The 22,787-nt window shown below is 40.4% G+C and overlaps 1 protein-coding gene across 2 annotated transcripts in view; it reads right to left on the bottom strand.

Moving 5' to 3' along the window:
• The window catches only part of LOC124616061 (WD repeat-containing protein 89), a 263,783-nt gene that overhangs the window by 179,324 nt on the left and 61,672 nt on the right, over positions 1-22,787 (bottom strand). For both annotated transcript variants that reach the window (XM_047144296.1, XM_047144295.1), the window contains exon 6: positions 2,848-3,029. In XM_047144296.1, coding sequence (XP_047000252.1) covers positions 2,848-3,029 — 182 coding nt within the window. The remainder of the gene's footprint in view (positions 1-2,847; positions 3,030-22,787) is intronic.

Genomic DNA, 22,787 nt, shown 5'->3' with positions numbered 1-22,787 from the left:
TCACAGTTTTACTCGGCACGTACCTGTCTAAAACGCATTTTACGATTGCCTTGAACTTTTTCCATAAACACTCAACATTGTCAGTGTTGGAACAGAAATTTTCGTTTTGATCTGTTAGGTAGTCTGAAATCTGCCTTCTATTACTCTTGCTAAACAGATAAACCTTCCTCGCCTTATGATCACTGATTCCCTGTTCTGCACTTACAGAGTCAAAAAGTTCGGGTCTGTTTGTTATCAGTAGGTCCAAGATGTTATCTCCACGAATCCCTTCCTGTTTAATTGCTCGAGGTAGTTTTCGGATAGTGCACTCAGTATAATGTCACTCGATGCTCTGTCCCTACCACCCGTCCTAAACATCTGAGTGTCCCAGTCTATATCTGGTAAATTGAAATCTCCACCTAAGACTATAACATGCTGAGAAAATTTATGTGAAATGCATTCCAAATTTTCTCTCAGTTGTTCTGCCACTAATGCTGCTGAGTCGGGAGGTCGGTAAAAGGAGCCAACTATTAACCTAGCTCGGTTGTTGAGTGTAACCTCCACCCATAATAATTCACAGGAACTATCCACTTCTACTTCACTACAGGATAAACTGCTACTAACAGCGAGAAACACGCCACCACCGGTTGCATGCAATCTATCCTTTCTAAACACCGTCTGTGCCTTTGTAAAAATTTCGGCAGAATTTATTTCTGGCTTCAGCCAGCTTTCTATACCTACAACGATTTCAGCTTCGGTGCTTTCTATCAGCGCTTGAAGTTCCGGTACTTTACCAATGCAGCTTTGACAATTTACAATTACATTACAACAATAAGACATAAGGACTAGGTATATGTTACAAATGCTACATGCTAACAAGACAAATACAAGCTGATTACACTTTTCCTACAGCCCTGGGCAAAAACAAGGCGATTAAGAGCTGTGCAACATAAATATTCCCTCATTTCAGTACACTGTTTGAGCTGCAATGACGAATGTCAAGTCCCTGTTGCCTTTGCTGATTAATGTGTGTGAGTTTTGATTAAGTGGATCAAAAAAATATCCCTCATTTGCCTCTCCCCTTAATCTTATGGTCCCATTCTATTTACTATTGCTCCTCATTTACTTCAGCAATTAAGTGAATGAAAGTGTAACAGAAACTGCATCTAATTAGAATCTGTTTCACAGATCTATGTATATTGTACACTCCTGGAAATGGAAAAAAGAACACATTGACACCGGTGCGTCAGACCCACCATACTTGCTCCGGACACTGCGAGAGGGCTGTACAAGCAATGATCACACGCACGGCACAGCGGACACACCAGGAACCGCGGTGTTGGCCGTCGAATGGCGCTAGCTGCGCAGCATTTGTGCACCGCCGCCGTCAGTGTCAGCCAGTTTGCCGTGGCATACGGAGCTCCATCGCAGTCTTTAACACTGGTAGCATGCCGCGACAGCGTGGACGTGAACCGTATGTGCAGTTGACGGACTTTGAGCGAGGGCGTATAGTGGGCATACGGGAGGCCGGGTGGACGTACCGCCGAATTGCTCAACACGTGGGGCGTGAGGTCTCCACAGTACATCGATGTTGTCGCCAGTGGTCGGCGGAAGGTGCACGTACCTGTCGACCTGGGACCGGACCGCAGCGACGCACGGATGCACGCCAAGACCGTAGGATCCTACGCAGTGCCGTAGGGGACCGCACCGCCACTTCCCAGCAAATTAGGGACACTGTTGCTCCTGGGGTATCGGCGAGGACCATTCGCAACCGTCTCCATGAAGCTGGGCTACGGTCCCGCACACCGTTACGCCGTCTTCCGCTCACGCCCCAACATCGTGCAGCCCTCCTCCAGTGGTGTCGCGACAGGCGTGAATGGAGGGACGAATGGAGACGTGTCGTCTTCAGCGATGAGAGGCGCTTCTGCCTTGGTGCCAATGATGGTCGTATGCGTGTTTGGCGCCATGCAGGTGAGCGCCACAATCAGGACTGCATACGACCGAGGCACACAGGGCCAACACCCGGCATCATGGTGTGGGGAGCGATCTCCTACACTGGCCGTACACCACTGGTGATCGTCGAGAGGACACTGAATAGTGCACGGTACATCCAAACCGTCATCGAACCCATCGTTCTTCCATTCCTAGACCGGCAAGGGAACTTGCTGTTCCAACAGGACAATGCACGTCCGCATGTATCCCGTGCCACCCAACGTGCTCTAGAAGGTGTAGGTCAACTACCCTGGCCAGCAAGATCTCCGGATCTGTCCCCCATTGAGCATGTTTGGGACTGGATGAAGCGTCGTCTCACGCGGTCTGCACGTCCAGCACGAATGCTGGTCCAACTGAGGCGCCAGGTGGAAATGGCATGGCAAGCCGTTCCACAGGACTACATCCAGCATCTCTACGATCGTCTCCATGGGAGAATAGCAGCCTGCATTGCTGCGAAAGGTGGATATACACTGTACTAGTGCCGACATTGTGCATGCTCTGTTGCCTGTGTCTATGTGCCTGTGGTTCTGTCAGTGTGATCATGTGATGTATCTGACCCCAGGAATGTGTCAATAAAGTTTCCCCTTCCTGGGACAATGAATTCACGGTGTTCTTATTTCAATTTCCAGGAGTGTATGTCAAAAACCAATTTTGTGGAGTTCCTGTTATTTTAGTACAAAGTAATGATACCAATGGTGAAGCAAAAATTCTTTCATTAATAAGTTAATTGTGTAATTTCATTTCTAAGTCACTTCAAAAGAAAGACTGAGCGTTTAGAGGTACATATCTCAGTCAGCTCAACATTTAAGGTACAAAGTAAAACTGCAACAGATTAAAACTATTGCTAGCATATGCAATTATTAATGTTCATTTTACCTGAGTTATATCATCTGTATGTGACTCCCAGTAACCACCAAGTAATTTAGATGTACGAATATCCCAGAACAGCACAAACGCATCTCCATCAAACAACTCTGTTCCTGCACTTCCAAAGTTCTCATCAGATGAGAAATCAAAGCTTGATATTGGTTTTAACATTGATGGACCTTCTGAATCATCTGTAGCAAATAAAAAGCTACAGTCAATTTTTATTGTTCCTTACTTAAGACTACAGTACCTACAGGATAATAAAGAAATTGTTGAAAATACTTAGTTCTGAAAGCTGCTCTGCCTTTGACATTGTTTTAAACTGACCTGTGTCCACTGCACAGAGTTTGAGATAGGTATGACATGCACTGAACTGGTTGAGCACATGAATGGGATACCCTGTGGCCAGTTGCCAAACACACTCTACAGCATGACATAATGGACCTGAGTGCTTGCTACACCACCCAGGGCACTTGGATCCTCCCTACTGAGATTAGTCTCCATGAATTTCAGAGACGAGTATCTGCCCTCAAACAAATCCTATTATACATTATGACTGACTTCTTCTGTCCTAATTCTCCAACGCACTGTTCTTTTCTGACCCCTCTAATCTATCTTTCTTCTCTTCTGGGCTTTAACATCTCGGGACTAGGGTGAGGAAAGGGGGGGTGATGCATACTAGTATACATGGGTATGATAAGTAAGTGTGTGTATATGTTGTCTTTGTAAATTTCCTCTCAGTTCCTTCATAGAAGTCTGAAGAGCAACAATCTCTAAAACTTAGTAAAATCATTTCAGAATTTATTTTTTCGAAAATATGACATGTGCCCAAGTGATTAACATAAGCATTAAGCAGTATATATAAAATGACAGCATATCTCTCAATTCGTAACCTGCAATTAAATTTTATATTTTTGCCAATCTTGTGCAGAAAATTTGCTAACCCGGTAATTTTTTCTGTTTTCATATTCCTCTACCAAGTTAGAAATATTTATCCCAGTTGTCATTCCACTGCTTGGCACTTTCTGCTTGTTGGTGACCCTTTTTTACCTTCTACATTCCATTAGTGACTGACTTGTTTGCTATGTTCTCCCCAGAACCCACAGCAATTTGGAGCACAGATTCTTATTCCATGTCCACTAGTCTACAATGAGCCTCTCTCAACTGCTATTACTAGTACAGAAAATACCTGTATTATGAACTGCACTTATACACTGATTCTGGATTAAGCCTGCATGAATGTACTGCATTTTTATGACTTATTTTCCCATTTTACCCGTGTCACATTTCTCTGTTGTTTTACCATAATCTAAATAATATTAATGATAATAACAATAAAATTATATGTTGTTTTGTATGTTGTGACTACAAAATAAATAACACCATGGGTAACTGGTGATGAAGTAATTTGAACTCAATGTGGGCTCTGGATGCATCACAGCAAAAATCTTAGAACAGTAACAACAAAATCATCAACAGCAACTTGTGCGTCCACAGCAAGAACAGTTCAGCAGGCAAAGCATAAGGAACAGCAGCTAAACAACTCTACAAATATTATCAACAGCAATCTGAGTATCAGCATCATCTGCAGCAACAGTAATCCATGTCAACTCCCAACCCCATCTGTTCATCTTTTAGTTCTTGCCCCCACGGGTTTACATTCTACGATAAACCGGAGGAACACTCGGTCTCACATACAGTTGTTTCAACAGCATTTACACCCATTCTAAGTATCAGATCTACAACTCCAAAAGTCTTTCTTCTTGTTGTGGTCTAATTCTTAAAAGTCTTACCTCAGGCAAAAACTAGTTCTTTTATTGGGACAGCAGATTTGTTGACTGATGATATATACCATTCATTCAGCAACAATTTCTACAGTCATATGCATATCATCCTGTTCTAGCCAATATTTCAACAACTTTGCAATGGACAAGAGCAATCATATCACTGGTGGGTTTCAAACTTTGCAACTTCAGCATGAATGTAAATTCATAACCAAAATGTGTCAAACACCTTATGTAACAATATTATGAAAAGGACACACACACACACACACACACACACACACACACACACACACACACCCACAAATGACCACATCCAGACCTCAAGACGGTTAAGTGCTGCTGCAGGAGCATGTAGGGACGAGGTGGAGAGAGGGTAGGGAAGCTAGATGTAAACAGGAGCTTAAATGGTGGATAGGGAAGAGTGGAAAAGGGGAGAAGTCAAAACAGATGGGAGGATATATGGGACAAGTCTTGCATCTAGGTATATTACAGGGATATGAGCCATGAGGCAAGGGGTTGGGAGCAGGAGCTGCTTAAGGATGGACGAGGATATTGTGTAGAAACAATCCTGCTGGCAGAACATCCGCAACTAAGCATTATAGCAGAGGTTGAGAATACCGCTTCGGTTGTAAATTACTTTATTTTCACACGACGAATTTCAGACTGTTATATGCCCATCCTCAGGTGTCGTAGCTGTGCTGTGGTCCCCAAGCACCGTGTGTACCAGGTGCAGTGTGCTGCCTATGAACGCAGAACAGGGACTTTGGGAAGCATGTAGAAGGTAAGAGTGCAGGGAGTGCTTGGGGTGAGGAGAAAGATGGACTCCTGGGAGAGGTTCTGGGATGGGCCTAAGGATCCTGCTGGATTTCTGGAATGGGGTCACTGTTGCAGTGTTTATAAGTGGATGAAACTGACAGCTGGCAGACACCTTTTGGCAAGTAATCATTGCAACTCAAGGCAACAGTGGTGGAGCCTTTGTCAACAGGTAGGATTATAAGGCCAGTATCAGTTTTTAGGTGGTGGACTGCATTTCATTCTGCAGATGTAAGGTTAGTTTGTATGATGAGGGATTTAGGGCACAATGGTGAGGCAGGGTTCAAGGTTAATAAATCCTGGAAAGTTAAAAGGGGGTGATTTAAGGGCGGTGGGGGTGGATCACATAGGGATGGAGGAGTGAACTGAGTCAGGCAGGGCTCAACATTGACGTTTGGTAGAGTCTAACTGGTACGGTTGGTGGCAAAGAAGTGTTTACCATCCCTTACCCTTACCCTGCTATCCCTCCCCCTCCCTGCCCTGCCTTTCCTTACCCCCACTTAGCTGCCCCTCCCATCATGCACGGTTGTTCATAGTCTGGCTGTGGTCATGTGTATGTGAGTTGCATTCACCTGTGTGTGTGTGTGTGTGTGTGTGTGTGTGTGTGTGTGTGTGTGTGTGTCTGCTGTCTATTTTTGACACAGGCCTTGCTGGCTGAAAGCTTATTGTGTGACAGTCTCTTTTTTTTTGTGCCTACCTGCGACTCAGCATCTCCACTATATGGTGAGTAGCAACTATCCTTTTCATAATGTTGTTACATTCCATCCTGGATTTTCCATTGTTCACACACCTTATGGGAATTCACTTGTCCATGACATTGTCTTCATTAAGACCTATGATGGGAAAATTGAACCTGAAGCATTTAAGTTAACTAATCTCTCCTTAGATTAAGTACAGAGCTCTGTCCATAGAGATAATACTGCCCATAGCTCAGGCTTTCGAGATGGTACAGACGACAGACAAATAGCTGCAAAAGAAGGTGGCCACCTCACATATACATAACATTCCCCAGTATCAGCTCTCTCTTTTCTCTTTGGACTAGTCAGAATGAACAGAGCCAGCTATCAGGGCAGGTTTTGTGCAGCATAAGAAGGAAATATACTAGTCCTAAAGTTTCGTTTAGTAATCAGCAAAGGATAACAGAGCATCTTCCCCATGTCACATAACCCTTTTGCTTATAGGCCTCTGTGTTGTATTGAACTAAAGTCATTTGAAACGTGTTTTGTGTTACAGCTTAAGCATTCACGTACAGACTGTTGGAGACAGAGGGATTATTGCAGCAAGCAAGCCCACATAACTGTCATATCACTTTCTTCTAGGTGTCCCCCACAGACCCAATAAATTCAAAATACGGACATTATTAAATCAGGTTGTGCTTTAAAATATTTTATTTCCCCTACTAGTTTGAGACACTGTCCATTCTCAACTGCATTTAAAAAATCATGACAACATACCTAGATAAAAGAAGAAAGCAAAAACATGACAGTCATGTAACTACATTAGATGTAGCATTAAAAAAACATAGCAGACGCCCATAGTAACAAATGTGAACATGCCATTGTCAGTTTGTTAAAAATCACGTGCCACGAGTATCCATGCACAGCAAGCTCATCAATGGTCTTCTTATAAGGTATAAAGTGCATGACATGAAAGTCTTTCAAGAACAATAACATTACTTTTTATTAAAATGTTGGATCTAGCCAAAAACACCAAGGAAACATACCTTGCCATATTTACTACAAATCACACTATATACTCTTGTTCACATAACTGTCACATGTTCATGACTGTGTGGGAACATTTTAACTGTCAGTCAGAGAACAAAAATACTAGATCTTACTGCACTACTGATATGATTTAAGAGTACATCTCTGTCTTATACTAAAAGTTACATAAGAAACATGGATACTTCTATACAAAAATCAATGTCACATATAAACACTGGTGTGGTAAGTTAAGACATATTTCACTGACAGAACATAAATATTTATACCAGATATTTTTGGTACAATATTGGTATGCGACATAAATATTACTTAGTATATAACATTGAAGAATGTGGGGAAGGTACACTAAAATCTTCATTGTAAAACAAAGCATTCACAACTACAGCACATCACAATATGGAGAACAAACTTCAGAAACCAAGTGCCAGCAAAACAAACTTATTGAGATTCACAGATAACCAATGCCTGCACAGAAAATAATTGAGGTAAAACAGTAACAGCAGATCGAAGATAAAAAGAATAGCATTAAGAGGTCAAAATGTATGCAATTCTGTACATGATACACATCTTTGTACTATACAATATGTGTACATGGGTTCGTGTGTGTAATTATTCAAAATTGCTGATAGCACGACACAAATCATCTCCTATGATGTAACTGCTATTTGAAAAACTGTCAAACAATTAAAAGATATTCCTTGCACTAGCACAAACTTATACATAATACAAGATACCAACCAATTGGAAAAACATTCAAACACAAAAATGAGACTTTATTTTGTGCAGTGTAATCAAAATGATACTGGTATAAAACTGAAAAGATAAAGAGAAATACAGTGGACTGGATGAAAACATAAGGTAACTTCTTAACACTTAAAATGCTCACAGGGAACAGAGATTATGTGATATGTAAAAAAATAGCATAAAATAGACAAATATGTAACAGAGGTTATATACATTAGCTCTAAATATGTTGTTGGTGTGCGGCACAATTTAAAATACTACGCCATAACGGCATGTGGCATCACTGTGTAAGAATACAAGACACAATCCAGCACTAATAGGATTGGGTTCAATGAATATAATCAAAGTTTTATAAAAATCTTCAGTTCTTTAGTTCTATTTGCTTGTTAAGAATATTGTCAGGGTGTTTACGTAAATGACTGTATATTTGGAGCTCTTCCAGTATATTCATTACTCACCCTTACTGACTGTGTGTAAAACCTGAAGTCTGCTATTAATGTCCCACGGTGTGTGTGCTAAAAACAGATGGATTACTCTCACTTGGTACACAGATAAGCTTTAGGACTGATAATTATATGGTGAAAAATATTCAGCATAACAGTTCCCCACCCTTTGCACAATCAGGGATATACAAATTTAACTGCAGTAACTGTAAAAATTTCTACGTAGGACAGACGGGGCAGAACTTTAAGTTACAATATAAGGAACACACCAGGCCTAGTGAGACTAATGCATCTGCTTGTAGCACTCACCTACATGCTGAAAATCACACTTCACAGTACACTGATAGCACACTTGATGTTTCACACAAAATCAATAAGGGCAGAGTAATGAATATAATGGAAGAGATCAAGATGTAGAGTCATTTACATAAATGCCCTGACAATATTCTTAATGAGCAAACAGAACAGAAAAACAGAAGATTTTTAGAAACGTTGAATCTACTCCTATTCATGTTGGATTGTGTCTTATATCCTTACACTATGACACCACATGGGATGACTGCATAGTATTTTAAACTGACCCCCCCCCCTCCCCCCTCCCCCCCCCCCCCCCCCACACACACACACACACACACACACACACACACACACACACACACACACACACACACACACACACCACCCCAATTGTGATCTACACGCACAACATGTTTATAATATATTTGATTGTATCCATCTCTCACACAACTTTGGTATAAGACAGAGATATACTCTTAAATCATGTCAATAGTACAGTAAGAGCATTGTATTTTTATTCTCTGCCTGATAGTTAAAATTTTCCTACAGTGTCATGCACATGTAATAGTTACATGAACAAGAGTATATAGTGTGGTTTGTAGTAAATATGACAAGGTTTGTTTCCTTTGTCTTTATGACTACATGTGAAATTTTAATAACCTGGTAATGTTGTTGTTATTGACAGCACTTTCATGTCATGCAGCTTATATTTCATGACTGCTGATGATCATGCTTTCAATTATGTGTCCACAACTGTTACTACAGGTCATTATTATGTTTACTACTACACCTAATGTAGTTATATGGCTACCAAGAACTTGCTCTCTTCTTTTATCACAGTTTTTTTTTTTTTTTTTTTTTTTTTTTTAAATTCAGTGGAGAATGAACAGTGTCTGAAACAAGTTGTGCAAATACAATATTTTAAAACAGTCTGCTGGAATAATGTCCTTTTTCAAATTTTCTAACTGATGTTCCTTTAAGCAAGAGACAGTGAGTGCATTGGTTTCCCCTCACCTGAACCCATTAACATAGCTCAATTTTAACTCAATATGCCCCTGGCACAAAGTGTCTGCAAAATCTTATCCTTCCCATTTGCATTCATCATAAGAATACAAAATTTCTGGCTGATAAAGGTGGCATAGACACTGGTCAGTTATAGGCACAGCAGCAATTAATAGCTCCATCCATGTAGGTTACAACAACGAACTGTTGTCCGTCAGCAGGTAAAAGATTCCAGTAAAAGGAGAATTTTCAGCCAAGACTCAGTGCAAAGAAGTTGTAAGAATTAAGACATTATAGTAATCGATTTACTGAATGTGAGCAATATCGTTAGCTTACACATTTTCACCATGTTTGGCTTCTCAATGTAGGATTCATTAAATTTAATCTATACTGCCATTCTTTTGACTGAAACAGGTGATGCTGGGGTGCATCTCTTAGGCTGCTTCCTATGTGAGTGACAGAAGAGACTGACATCGTGCGACATCTGGATGTGTGACATTCCTGCTACAAGCAACAGGATAGAGCTACATTCTCCATTGTCCACATGAGTGACAAACTCCCACGATGAGATGGCTCCTAGAGCTGACCAGATGTTTCTAATAAAGGAGCTCTTAAACTGTAGAATATAGCAGCTTTAGAGTAAGGCAACAAAATTAGCTTCACTTAGGAAAATAAGGCAATAAAGGAGAGCTGAGAATGAAATTTACAAAGGGAGGAATCTTCATGGAGAATTTCATAATTTGTATCATAAGCTACAAAGATTACCAGAGAAATTCTTCGAATAAAGGAGGATGAACACAGACACTTTTGACTATCTCATTAATGAATCAAAACTGAGTGTTTCTTATGTGACCACAAACTTTCAGCAGCAGATAAGTGCAGAAAAATGACTGATGAAGTATGGAAAAATGAGTGACCCCAACACGAGGTGCCCGCTGTGTACCTTAAATGCAAATTGGACAACAGAGGGGCATGGGACGAGACTTACCTATCAATGAAAATTTCAAAATACTTGCAAAATGTTTTGATCGGCTATTTAATTATCCAGAACCAATCCATAAACTCAAATGCTAAAACACTCATTAAAAAGCTAGAAGACGATTTATTGCCAGCTATCAAAGAAATTGAAGTAGCTATGAAAACTCTACAATGTGGTGAATACAACACTATTACAGACAAATTTTTGAAATTTTCTCTACCAAAAATTTTAAAAAAGTGCTAAATTTAATCTTTGAGAAAAATATGAAAACAGAAAAACTCCAGGAGAGTGGAAGGTGACCTTGATACATCGAATACATAGGGAAAGAAATAGACAAGATGTTAACGACAACAGTAGAAATTTTTTCAAGCATTTGCCTATAACATATTTACCAAGATTTACTAAACAGAGTAGAAACAATGCTGGAGAGTAATTCAGATGAATGTCAAGGGGGTTTTAGGAAGGGAAGACCATGTTCTGAACAAATATTTAACCTGAAGGCAATCATTTGCCACAGATTGCTAAATTCGAAAGAATCAGTATTTTTCTTTGAAATGGCATGTATTCAAGCTTACAGTACAAAGGGTGGACTACACAGTGGGCAAGTGGTCCACGCCACTGACTGGTAACTTGTGAATCGATTCCCCCAGTTACCAACATCTCCTCCCCCTTGCAATGTTAAAATATTAATCATAAAATTTAAATATATTGGGACAGTTCAGTTTATATAAGTAAAATTAATATATTCAATTTAGTTATTATTACCACCATTGTAAGTCAAAAGACTATAGGCCGCTACATTGAAGCACATTGGTATAATTTTGCACGAGCTGCCACTTCTAGCATATTATATTCTCAAAATGTCCTAAATTTAGTACTTTATTCACAGAAAGCCTTTCTGACAGTTAAATATCACATCAGTGCACCTTTATACATGCAAAATAGCTAGGCCTTGAACATATGAACTTTTTGCCACTTCATTTACAATTGCTAGCAGCAGTTGTTCATGAAATATTTCAGTTTTCCCTCAACTCACTTAGTTTTTCCTAATTACCCTGATTGCTTTCAAGCAATTAAATATTTGTTTGCATAACTAGACCTCAAACTGGCCAAGTTAATAACCAATTGACCACTCGCTATCAAAATTCATACAAAAACCATGGCGGATTTGTAAGGAGACTTGTTTTCGCTCCACTCACACATTTGACCAAAACGTATCGAGTGTTGCTCATATGAAAAAATACATCCTCCTTGCATGCTGTCATTTGCAAAAAACATTGTTTTGATATCCTGAACTGTTCATGAAATACAACGATTTTTACAACTGCATGATTCCCGATGCGCATGGACAGAACAGAGCACGCTGTGTGCAAAATCTCGTGGACCAAGACAGACAGTGCTCTAATCTCAACTTTAAATACAATATTGATATATTGGCTACATTTCATTAACAATAATGTATGATCTAAAATTAAATACAAGCAAATTCTATGCAATGTGTTTTTACCTCTACAAACTTTTAAAAAAAATTTGCAGTCATTTACTTGGTTTGGTGCAGCACAGTAACTATGATGAATAACAAAACAAAATTCACCCCTTTCAAAGCAAAGATATCAAACTGTAAGATGAATATCAAACCAATAGTTTTCCTAAAATCAGGTGATTAATTTTTTCATAGTAGATGGCATGTCCATTCTAACACTCCGCTGTGAAGACTCATAGCTGTTGCTGTTCCTGTTATGTGTGTTGCAGTGGCATGATTCAAACATGTTTGAATTCAAATGTCACAAGCTGTAGTGAACGACCAGCAGTGGTATGGATTTTGTCAGCCTAGGATACTTCCGTAGCTATACCTTGAGGCGTAACACCGTATAACGATCCTGCCTTGGAGGCGGTTAAATGGGAGATGTATTTTAGAGCTGGATAGTGACAGATGGTGACGCAAGACTGGACGCACACGTAGTTTATGTATCAGCCAATAGAGGACATTATTGGAGAGGGGACTGACTTAGTTTTGATTGTGCCCACTAGAGTGCACAAAAGTAATAGAATGTTTTTCATAAACTGTTCTAGTATTTTCATAAAGTGTTACTATGTCTTTTTGTGTGGGTAAAATGTTATAAATGTGTTTTAGCAGTATGAATGATGCACGAGTGTGGTTTAAGGTTAATATGAAGATAACTGTTAAGCAAGTTATGTAGTGGGATTTAGTGTGGGAACGTTTCGAAGAAATATGGATATGGACAAAGGGGATTTTTGTAGAATAGATTTGTATATTAAGTTTATGGTAAAAGGAAAGTTAATTCAGGTGTATATAACAATAGTAAATAACTTTATGCATAAGCAAAACTTCAACATATTAGATAATTGCGTCGGTAAAAAGTGCAGTCGTTAGGTTTATTATTTTGCGATTGGTTATTGATGAAAAGTGCGGATTGACACAGGAGAATGTTGTTTTGCTATTGGCTGTTGAGTAAACTAACCAATGGTAAAGCAATATTCTTCACGCACCTTTCTCTGCTGGTAGAGAAGACTTACAGTATTCTAGAGAGGAGTGGGAGCCTAGCCATGAAACAGTTCGGACGTGTGTAGTAGTAGTTCCGATGGAAACGATAAGTTGCTCAACTAGCACACATCAAAAGTGTGGTAAAGTGACAGCATAATTATTCCGATTGGCGTGTAGAAATTTCGGAATTTTCAAGTGAATTTTGTGACGAGAAAAGACATACATTCCGCGTGGCTTATTGAGCAGGTCGGCGGCTAAAAACTGTGACTGGATTTGGTACCGACAGACTTAATGTTTGGCGAGCATTATCAATCAAAAACCATCAGTATTTTTGTAGCTACTACGTTTTCGGGATATGCAACACCATAAACTTGTTAACGTGAGTGAAAGGGACTGTGAGTGACTGTATTAATACTAGCATGGGCTTGGCAGTGATACTTGTTCACCTAAGTTTCAGAATATATTAATTGAGGACAAAATTTCCAACCTTTCATTTTGTGTGAAAACTTTCTCCCGAAACATAGATTAGTGACTTTAATTGCAACCTGGTTCACGTCAAAGTACAGTAGGTTTCACTCAGCTTCCCTACTGATGATATGCTGAGACAATGTTCGCAGGTAGGTGCAGGTTCGTCATAAAGGGATGGAAAGAACCGCGCCGCCACGACCTGTAGTCATGTTTTGTAGCTTGAAGCTGTTGCACGCTGCAGTCACTTCAGGTCACTCATTTAAGATGTAGCCTTAAGCTCAAGTGTACAGCTGCATAAATATTCTGTTGAGTTTGATACTTCTGTTCACTCTCAAAGAACCACTTATGCAAGGAGTGGAAAGAATTACTGAACCCGTTTTCAAACAGTGGAAACTCCAAAATGGAATAACAACAATCCAGGATGGAATAATTGTCACTAGAGACTGGGACAGAGGGACACACACACACACACACACACACACACACACACACACAAAGCAGTCATAACAAACCCAAGAAAAGAGTCTGTTGTGATTTTAAAATTATGATGAATGTACAAATAATGATGCACACCTACTAAATTCCATGGCCAGATTCAATTTTAGAAAAATTTGAAAGTGACATTATTTTTCTAAAGTCAGTCTCTATTTGCTCAGAATTAAAAACATAAGAAGCAAGGATCTTGCTACAGTGTGTGTCTCATTGCTGTAGGACAGGCGCAACTACAACCAAGGGGTGATGGTGTCTCCTAAAGAAGGCCAGCAGCCTTCCAGTAGTTTCAAGGGCGACAGTCAGGATGACAGACTGATCCAGCCTTATGAAGTTAATACTACGATATGGTTGAAAATAAGATGAAACTATAGCCTTTATATTCTTTGCTTACACATTGCTTTACTGAATAGTTTAATTATGATGGCACTCTCATAAAGGTAAACTATTCCAGGGATAAACAATCTCCCTATTTAAGATCCCTGAGCAGAGCCCACAGAGGATGATGTTTTTATCAGAAAAAAAACAAATCTGGAGTTCTGTGTGTCCAAGTGTGGAAGGCTAAATCCCATAAGCACATAGAACTTGAAAAGAGACATGAATAGGTTGAAGAAGATACAGCACAAACTAGTGAAGGATGCTCGCAGCAAGATTTCTGCTCAATGACTACAGAGTTTCAGTAGAAAATCAAATAAGTGTAAGGCAAGAGGAGGTCTAATAATTAACATGGAAGTACAAATGCAGATAAACTACTAAGAATAGCATAGTGAAAACATCACCATGGCAAAGATAGAATGAAAGTCATTATGAGCTACAGTATTACAAGCAAAGAGTACAATTTAATTGTTGTTAATACTTGGTATAAGAATAATGACAGAAGGCTCTAAATATAGAAGAGACCTAGAGATAATGAAATGGTTCAGGTAGATTATATAAAAGCAAGGTACAGATTTCAAAACTAGATTTTAAGGTGCAAAACATTTCCATGGGGAGATGAGGACTATGACTGTAATTTATTCAATACAAAACAATGATTAAATTTGTAAAGTACAGCCTGCTTCAGAAAAGAAAGAAAAACAAATACACAAAAATAGCCCCTCACCCCCCCTACACACACACACACACACACACACACACACACACACACACACACACATATATATATATATATATATATATATATATATATATATATATATATATTCACACAAGCAGCCACACCTCATGCACCCATGACTGCTATTTCCAAGCACTGTAACTGGACTACAGCTGTTGTGTTGAAAGAAAGCAGCAATCGGGACTGGAGCAGGGAAGGAGGAGAGCTATCAGAGTATGGGTGGTGGGAGAGAAACTGCCATCTGGCAAAGCATACAGGGACTAAGAAGTGGCAGGACAAGGCTGCCAGGCCAGTGTCAGGAACCTGTGGGGATGGGAGGGCATCCTACTCATGATCTTTCCCATCCCTCCCCTAAAGTGGTGTTCCATCATCCACCCAAATTCCACAACATCCTAGTCCATCCCTGTCACTGCACATTTTTTAATATTGTAATGGCTACCAACCAACTGGGCCCAAGATGAATGGCCACCGCCAAACTGTGGCTAAGAGCAAAGTGGAGCACCATGTGGCACAGCATACAGCTGAACAAAACATGATCGATTTTAATGGCTGCTTCCAGACCTAGACCATGTGGATCCTTCCCTCCACCACCAACTTTTCTGAACAGCACAAATGACAGTTACCCTTAAACCAGATTCTCATGCTCTGTCAGACAGCACTCTTCTCTCCTCACATCCATACTCTGTTATCCCTCCCCCTTCCTTGCCCCACTGCCAATTGCTGCTTCAGCTCAAGGCAATAGCTGTAGTCCACTTAGAGTGGCTGAAGGTAGCCCTCATGTGTGCGTGTGGTGTGCCTGTTTGTGTGAATAAGTGTGCGTTTTATTTCTTTTCTGAAGAAGGCTTTGGCCAAAAGCTTAGTGTGTAACACTTATTTCATTCTCTCTCTCTCTCTCTCTCTCTCTCTCTCTCTCTCTCTCTTTAACTCAACGTATTATCTTTACAGTGAGTAGAAATCTATCCTTTTCATAATTTTTGATATTCTAGCCTGGACTTTATACTGTTTAATTAATTTTAAGAAACCACAGAAAGATGGCAAAATAAGGAGACCATACTTGGATATGTAGAAACAATCACACATTTACAAGAGTGTCCAAGGGAGCATTAGACAATGACCGATATAGGACAAAGGAAAATAAATTACAACAAAAGACAAATGGGTGTTCTGAGACATGGAACAGCAAAGGCCACTGAGAAACAGCTAGGCAAAAAGAAAAGGGCCAGTATAAATCCTTAGATAACACATACTATATTTAAATTACCTGATAAAATGAGAAAATAAATAAAAGCAGCAAATGAAGCAGACACAACAAATACAAAATGTCTATGAAAAAAAAGAGGAGCCTGACAAAAGGTGCAAAATGGGAAGGCAATTATTGCTAGGGGAGAAATGCAAAGATGCAGAAGCATGCATAACTGTAGCAGAAGTAGATATAGAAAAATATAAGAAATCTTTACAGGAAAGGCAAGCAGCTGCATGGTCATCAAGAGCTCTGACTAGAAGTCAGCACAAGGCAAAGAAAGGAAGACTTTAAGGTGAAAGGAATACATAGAAGGTTTACATAAAGAAAAGAAACTTGAAGAGAATATTATAGAAAGAAAGGCGGAATGGATGAAGATGAGGTGGCAGATCTGATACTGCAAGTAGGATTTGATAGAGCACTGAAAGACTTAAGATGAAACAAGTGATGTAGAGCACACAACATTCCATTCCATCAGAAGTATTAATAGCATTCCATCAAAATTATTAAATCCTTAGAAAAACCAACTATGACACCTGTTCCATTTTGTATGCAGTATTTACGAGACAGGCAAAATACCTTCATACTTAAGGAAGAATGCAATAATTCCAATACCAAAAAAGGCAGATGCTGTTGGGTGGTTCTGAGATACATGGCACACTGGTTAGCACAATGGACTTACATTCGAGAGGACGACATTTCAAACCCATGTCCAGGCATTATAATTTCGGTTTTCATCATTTTCCTAAATTGCTCTACGAAAACATCAGGACTGTTCCCTTGAAAGGTCATGGCCCATTTCCTATCATTTTGAAATCAGAGCTTGTACTTCAACTCTAATGATCTTCCTATAGATGGGACATTAAACTCTAATCTTCCTTCCTTCCTGACAAGTGTTTTACTGAACCACCAATTTAATAACTCACGGTTACAAAATGAAAATTCTTGGTTGGAATAATACGTAAAATAAAGGAAAGGCAACCACCTACCTAAGACTGACTGATGTGTGATGCATAGAAACACGCAACATGAAACAGTATTTACACTAGCTTTCGACCTCTTCCTCTTTCTCTATTCATACACACAGACGTCCAAATGCACACACCTACATTAAGACAGACAGTTGATTATCAACTGCAGTTGCAATGGTAGAAGGGAGTGGGAAGGGGGTAGGAAAGGACATATGAGGCAAGGAGAGGGCAGCAGGAAAGTGAGAGACAGGTCTTTCGACAGATGACTGTCTGCACAACAAGATGAAAAGAGTTCTGAGTGTAGAGCATATGAGAGGTAGAGTAAGGGAAAGGGGGGAAAGGGAGGATATGAAATGGCTCATGTAGTGAAGCAGCTGATGAAGTCATTTGTGTTGCGGTGTGCAGCATGTTCGGTAACCAGATGGTCAAGTTTGTGTTTTGCCACAGTTTGGTGGCAGCCATTAATAAGAGTAGACAGCTAGTTACTTGTCATTCCCATATAGAATGCTGCACAGTAATTGCAGCATAACTAATACACAAAATGGCTGCTTTCACATGTGGCCTTCTTAATAGGGTAAGAAATGTCTATGACTGGACTGTAATATGATGCAATGGGTGAGTGTATGGGACAGGTCTTGCACTTCGGTTGATCACTCATGGGGTGTACAATTGAGAGCAGGATTGAAACAGGTGTGGGCAAGGATATTCTGTAGGTTGAGTGGGTGGCACAGAACACAACTTTGGGTGATATGGGTAGAATTTTGGGTAGGATATCCCTCAGTTCAGGTCATGAGAGGAGGTAGTGGAAGCCCTGATGAAGGAAGGTGGTTGACCTTTTCATGGCTAGGGTGATATTGCGTGATCAGAGGAGTGTTGGTCAATGGCTGATTAATTGGTTTACTGGTGTCAGAGGAGTAAATGGCACATGAGTCTGTTTTATGGATGAGCTGGGTATGATACTGTCTGTCAACAGAGGATATTGACATTTTTTGACAACTCCTGCTTTCCTCTGCACACGTGGCATCCACAGTTGAAGAGCCTGTAAATAATTGACTTTTTGACATGGAATGGGTGACAGCAGTCATACTTGAGGTACTGTTGGTGGTTGGTGCACTTGATATGGGCAGACTTACTTATGAAACCAGTAGAGAGATTGAGACTGAGATATAGAAAGATGGCTTGTTGAATTGAGAAGGACTAAGTGAAGTGGATTTGGGAGTACATTTGAGGTTATTGAGGAAAGAGCAAATGTTGTCCCTGTCATGAGTCCAGATCATGAAAGTGTTATCAATGAGTCTGAACCAGACAACATGTTTTAGGTGTTGACTGGCTAGCAAGGATTCCTCCAGATAGCTCATAAATAAGTTGACAGAATGATGCCATCCGAGTACTGATAGATGGAGGTTCTATGTGGGATTTTTTTCTATCTTCCTCTCGTTTCCTCCCCTCCCTTCCCTCCCCCCCCCCCCCCCCCTCCTCTCTACATTTTATATACTCTACCCTCTGAACTAATTTCATCTTGTTGCACAGCCATTAAATCATCTGTCGGAGGACCTGCCTACACTATCCTGCCAGCTTCTCCTTGCCACATGCATCCTTCCCTACCCCATCCCCATTCCCATCTTCCAAGGCAACTGCTACTGTCAGTTCTGCCATGGGTGCGTATATGAGTATCTGTGTAGTTGTGTGTGTGAATATGTGTAATTTTACTAGAGAAAGAGCAAGGGCTCAAAAGCTAATGTAAAAAATAATTTCTGTTATATGTTTTTATGCACTATATATCAGTCAGCTATGAGTGTGTGGTTGCCATTCCTTTACTTTATGTACAAATTATCCACAGAAATATGGAACAACTGGAAGAAGCCAACCTGGGAGAAAATCAGCTTGGCTTTTGGAAAAATGTAGGAAGATGCAGGGCAATACTAACCCTATGACTTATCTTAGAACATTTTTGAAGAAAGGCAACCCTACATGCAAGCATATGCACACAAACACACGCTATATATACCTCAATTTTGGTCCTTGACTGAATGGAGAAACTGCTACACATCCAGTCAACTTTTTGACATACCTAAATGCAAAATTATTTTCAGATTACAAATGTACTGATTGCTTACATTAAGAATTTTTTTATGAAGAATTCATGAATTTTAAACTATAACATACCTGTTTCTCTGTGTACTATGTAAAGCAAACTAAACACACAATGTCAGTGTCCATCCACTGTTTTTCATCTAATTACTATCCCATCCATTCTGTCATCACCTCCTATGAGTCACCTCCTCTGAAGGTGGGGTAGATAACAGGAGGGAGTGCACCAGCTCGTAGAGCTAATTTATTCATCTTTTAAATACAGTTGCTGTTCAGGTTTACTGTGGTCATATTACCATAACCTTTGTTTCTACCATGTCGGGTCCCACAGCCCACCAACATAACAGTGTTGTGCTACAGGTGGCCTATGCCAAAAGACACAGGTGCTACACCAGCAAACACCCCCACGGCAGTTCCGAGCAGAGATCTTGCTGAAAGGTGGCATTGGTGTTGCCCATGAGGGTGCAGTCTGCATATACCAACTCACTTCCACAGGATTATGTACTCGAAAGTAGGTCTCACCATATCCTGGCGACTCAGTGGTATTTAGGCCAGCGCATGGCTACAGTTAGTCTATTCTGAATGAATGAGCTCTCTGGGTTTTACGCCGACCACTGCTGCTGTTGCTCAATCAGAAGCTCTACTAGGATCTCCCCGTAACTTGCCATCTGAAGTCAAATCTACCTGCCTTGGATCTTCACATCTCACACTATGTGGAGAAGCCAGCTGTCGTCTTTGAGCTACGTCCAGACTTGGCCTTCAGTGTGTGGCTATATGTGACTTGGGTATTTTGGCCTGTTGCAATGTCTGTCCAAATAGAGACAATCAGTTCCTTGTGAACCAATACTTTGACTCTAGTAATTGTGATTCAGCTCTCAGTTTCTGACTATCCACCAGGCTTGTGTATTTCACCCATTTCAAAGACAGGGACATGATTGTGAACTATTTTGTGTATTGTGTAATTAAATTCCAAAGAAGTAGAATTGAAGTTTTATGTTCATTTCAACAAACTTGCTTTCCACTGTCTACCTGGGCTTACTTCTCTATGTCGAATTCAGCGTGGGACCCTTCAATTGACAACATGGTTTTTCTTCTGTGGTTACACTCTGCACACTTGTGCTAGGCCCAAGGAGGACTGTTCCTCTGTGTGTTTTTTCTGAGTTCCTGGCAGGCTAATGTTTGCTCTTCGTTCCAGTACGTCTGCATCTAAGAATGAGACCATCAAGTCTTACTGCTTCTACCAAACATGCAATAGGTCCTGGAGCTAATTTTAGAGAAGATGGCTGCCATCACCAACACAACACTAGAAATCTCCACTTGGTTGTCTTGCACTTACTCTTTGGTAAAGGGATTTCTTATGGCACCCCTGGTATTCCAGACAACTGTCAAAAACGTGGAACAGTGGGCCAACTATGTCCTCCATCTTGAACAGCACTTCATCATCCATAGGATCTCACATGACATCTAGCAGTGGACATATTTTTGGCCTATGCGGAAGCAGAAATCTACCACCTCTTGCAGCAGCTCAGTCCTGAGGTCAAACCACATGCTTTACCATATGAACATTTAAAATCCTATTTGTTGGACTATTTTGATCCTCACATGCATATGGCAGATGTCCGCCACAAGTTTTGTTAGATGCCGTAAACAAAACAGACAGTAATAAAGAGAGAAGATAACACACATGCAAGGCATTTCCAATACTGCCATTTCTGGTGTTCTACTTCTCACTGCAAATAGTCTTATGCAGAACTGCTGGTTAGGGATATGATCTTGTCCCACTTTTTAAATGAAGGACTCCCAAATAATCTCTTAAATGTCAATTGTCCATTTTTAGTTACAACTGTTCCCTTCAACCAAGCTTTTGAACATTCCACCAGAACCTTGGCAGTTCTGCAGGAACCACTGCAGGTGTTTGCCATGTGCCCAACACGTCAGATCCAAGCTCAGCACTGTCCCCCACGCTGGCCTGCTCCGCTGGCCGAGCCCTCCCTTGCAAACACACGGCAGATGGATGGCACACCCATCAATTATCTTCATGCAGTAATAACAGTAATAACACATCACCACCACCAGCAGTGCTATTTAGGTAGGGTAAAGTGTACAGCTTGTAGAAAAAATGTGCACAAAGCTGAAGAGTTCCAATTGCCCATGAAAATGAACATTGGAGGGATCCTGATTCAGATGAAGAAGTTAACTGTGTCTACGGTCCTAATGTTCTCCATGTCCAGACTGTCTCCCCCATCTCTGATAAATTATTACCATTGGAAGAGACTATCAGCACCATCCTGCTTATTTTTTCAAATTGATACTGGTTTTTTAAACACTATTGTCAATTCGAGGACATATTGCAGCCTGGGCTCTCCTATACTACAACCTTTTCCTGAGCAGCTGAAAAGCTACAGTAATGAAACTATTGAAATAAAGGATAGTGTAGCACTATGGTTCAGTACCTAGCAGCATCCCTCTCAGCCTGCATCCTCGTGGTGACGCAATGGGAGCCACAAACATTTTGAGACTGGATTTTTTCAATGTCCTTGGTTTAGAATTCCACAATTTAATGGATCACATCCAATCAATTGTCCCAAGTTCCTATCGGTGACACCTTTGTTCAGAACATGTCTCAGTTTTCTTACATCCATCCACCAACATCGCTGACTTTGAAGCACATGTCTCTTTACTGCCTTCGATCACGCCCAAGTTTTTTAAGGCACGGAATGTTCCTTTAGCTCTGTATGACAAACTTTGTGATGAATTGGAACACCTACGTGAGAGAAGGAATTCTTATCCCATTTACAAACAGGGAGTGGGCCACTCCAATTGTGGTCAGTGAAAAATCAAATGTACCATTGAGGATTTGTGAAAATTCTAGGTGAAATATCAATTCCCAGTCTGTCATCAACATGTACACTGTTCCTAAAGTGGAGGATATCATGGCACACCTTGCCAGAGGCACAATTTTTGCAAAATTTGACTTACAGTATGCTTACTTGCAGCTTCCCTTGGACAAAGCATCCAAAAGCTTACTGGTCATCATTCCAACGGTATTTGGAACACCTCACGAGACATTTGGAGCTGGCAAAATAATTGAACAACAACATTATCATTGTCAAAAATGCACAGGTTCTAGCAACCAATTTGGAGTCCTTGTTCAGAGCGCACTCCAATAGGCTAATTTGGAATGCAATAAGGAAACATGCTGTTTCTTCATGGGGCAAGTGGTATATCTGGGACACGGTTTCAGCACATTAGGGAAACACCCCACTCCACATAAC

Source organism: Schistocerca americana, chromosome 5 (genome assembly GCF_021461395.2).
Source record: "Schistocerca americana isolate TAMUIC-IGC-003095 chromosome 5, iqSchAmer2.1, whole genome shotgun sequence".
NCBI lineage: Eukaryota > Metazoa > Arthropoda > Insecta > Orthoptera > Acrididae > Schistocerca > Schistocerca americana.
The sequence above is the reverse complement of the archived record's forward strand: the minus strand, read 5'-3'. Positions and strand labels throughout refer to the sequence as shown.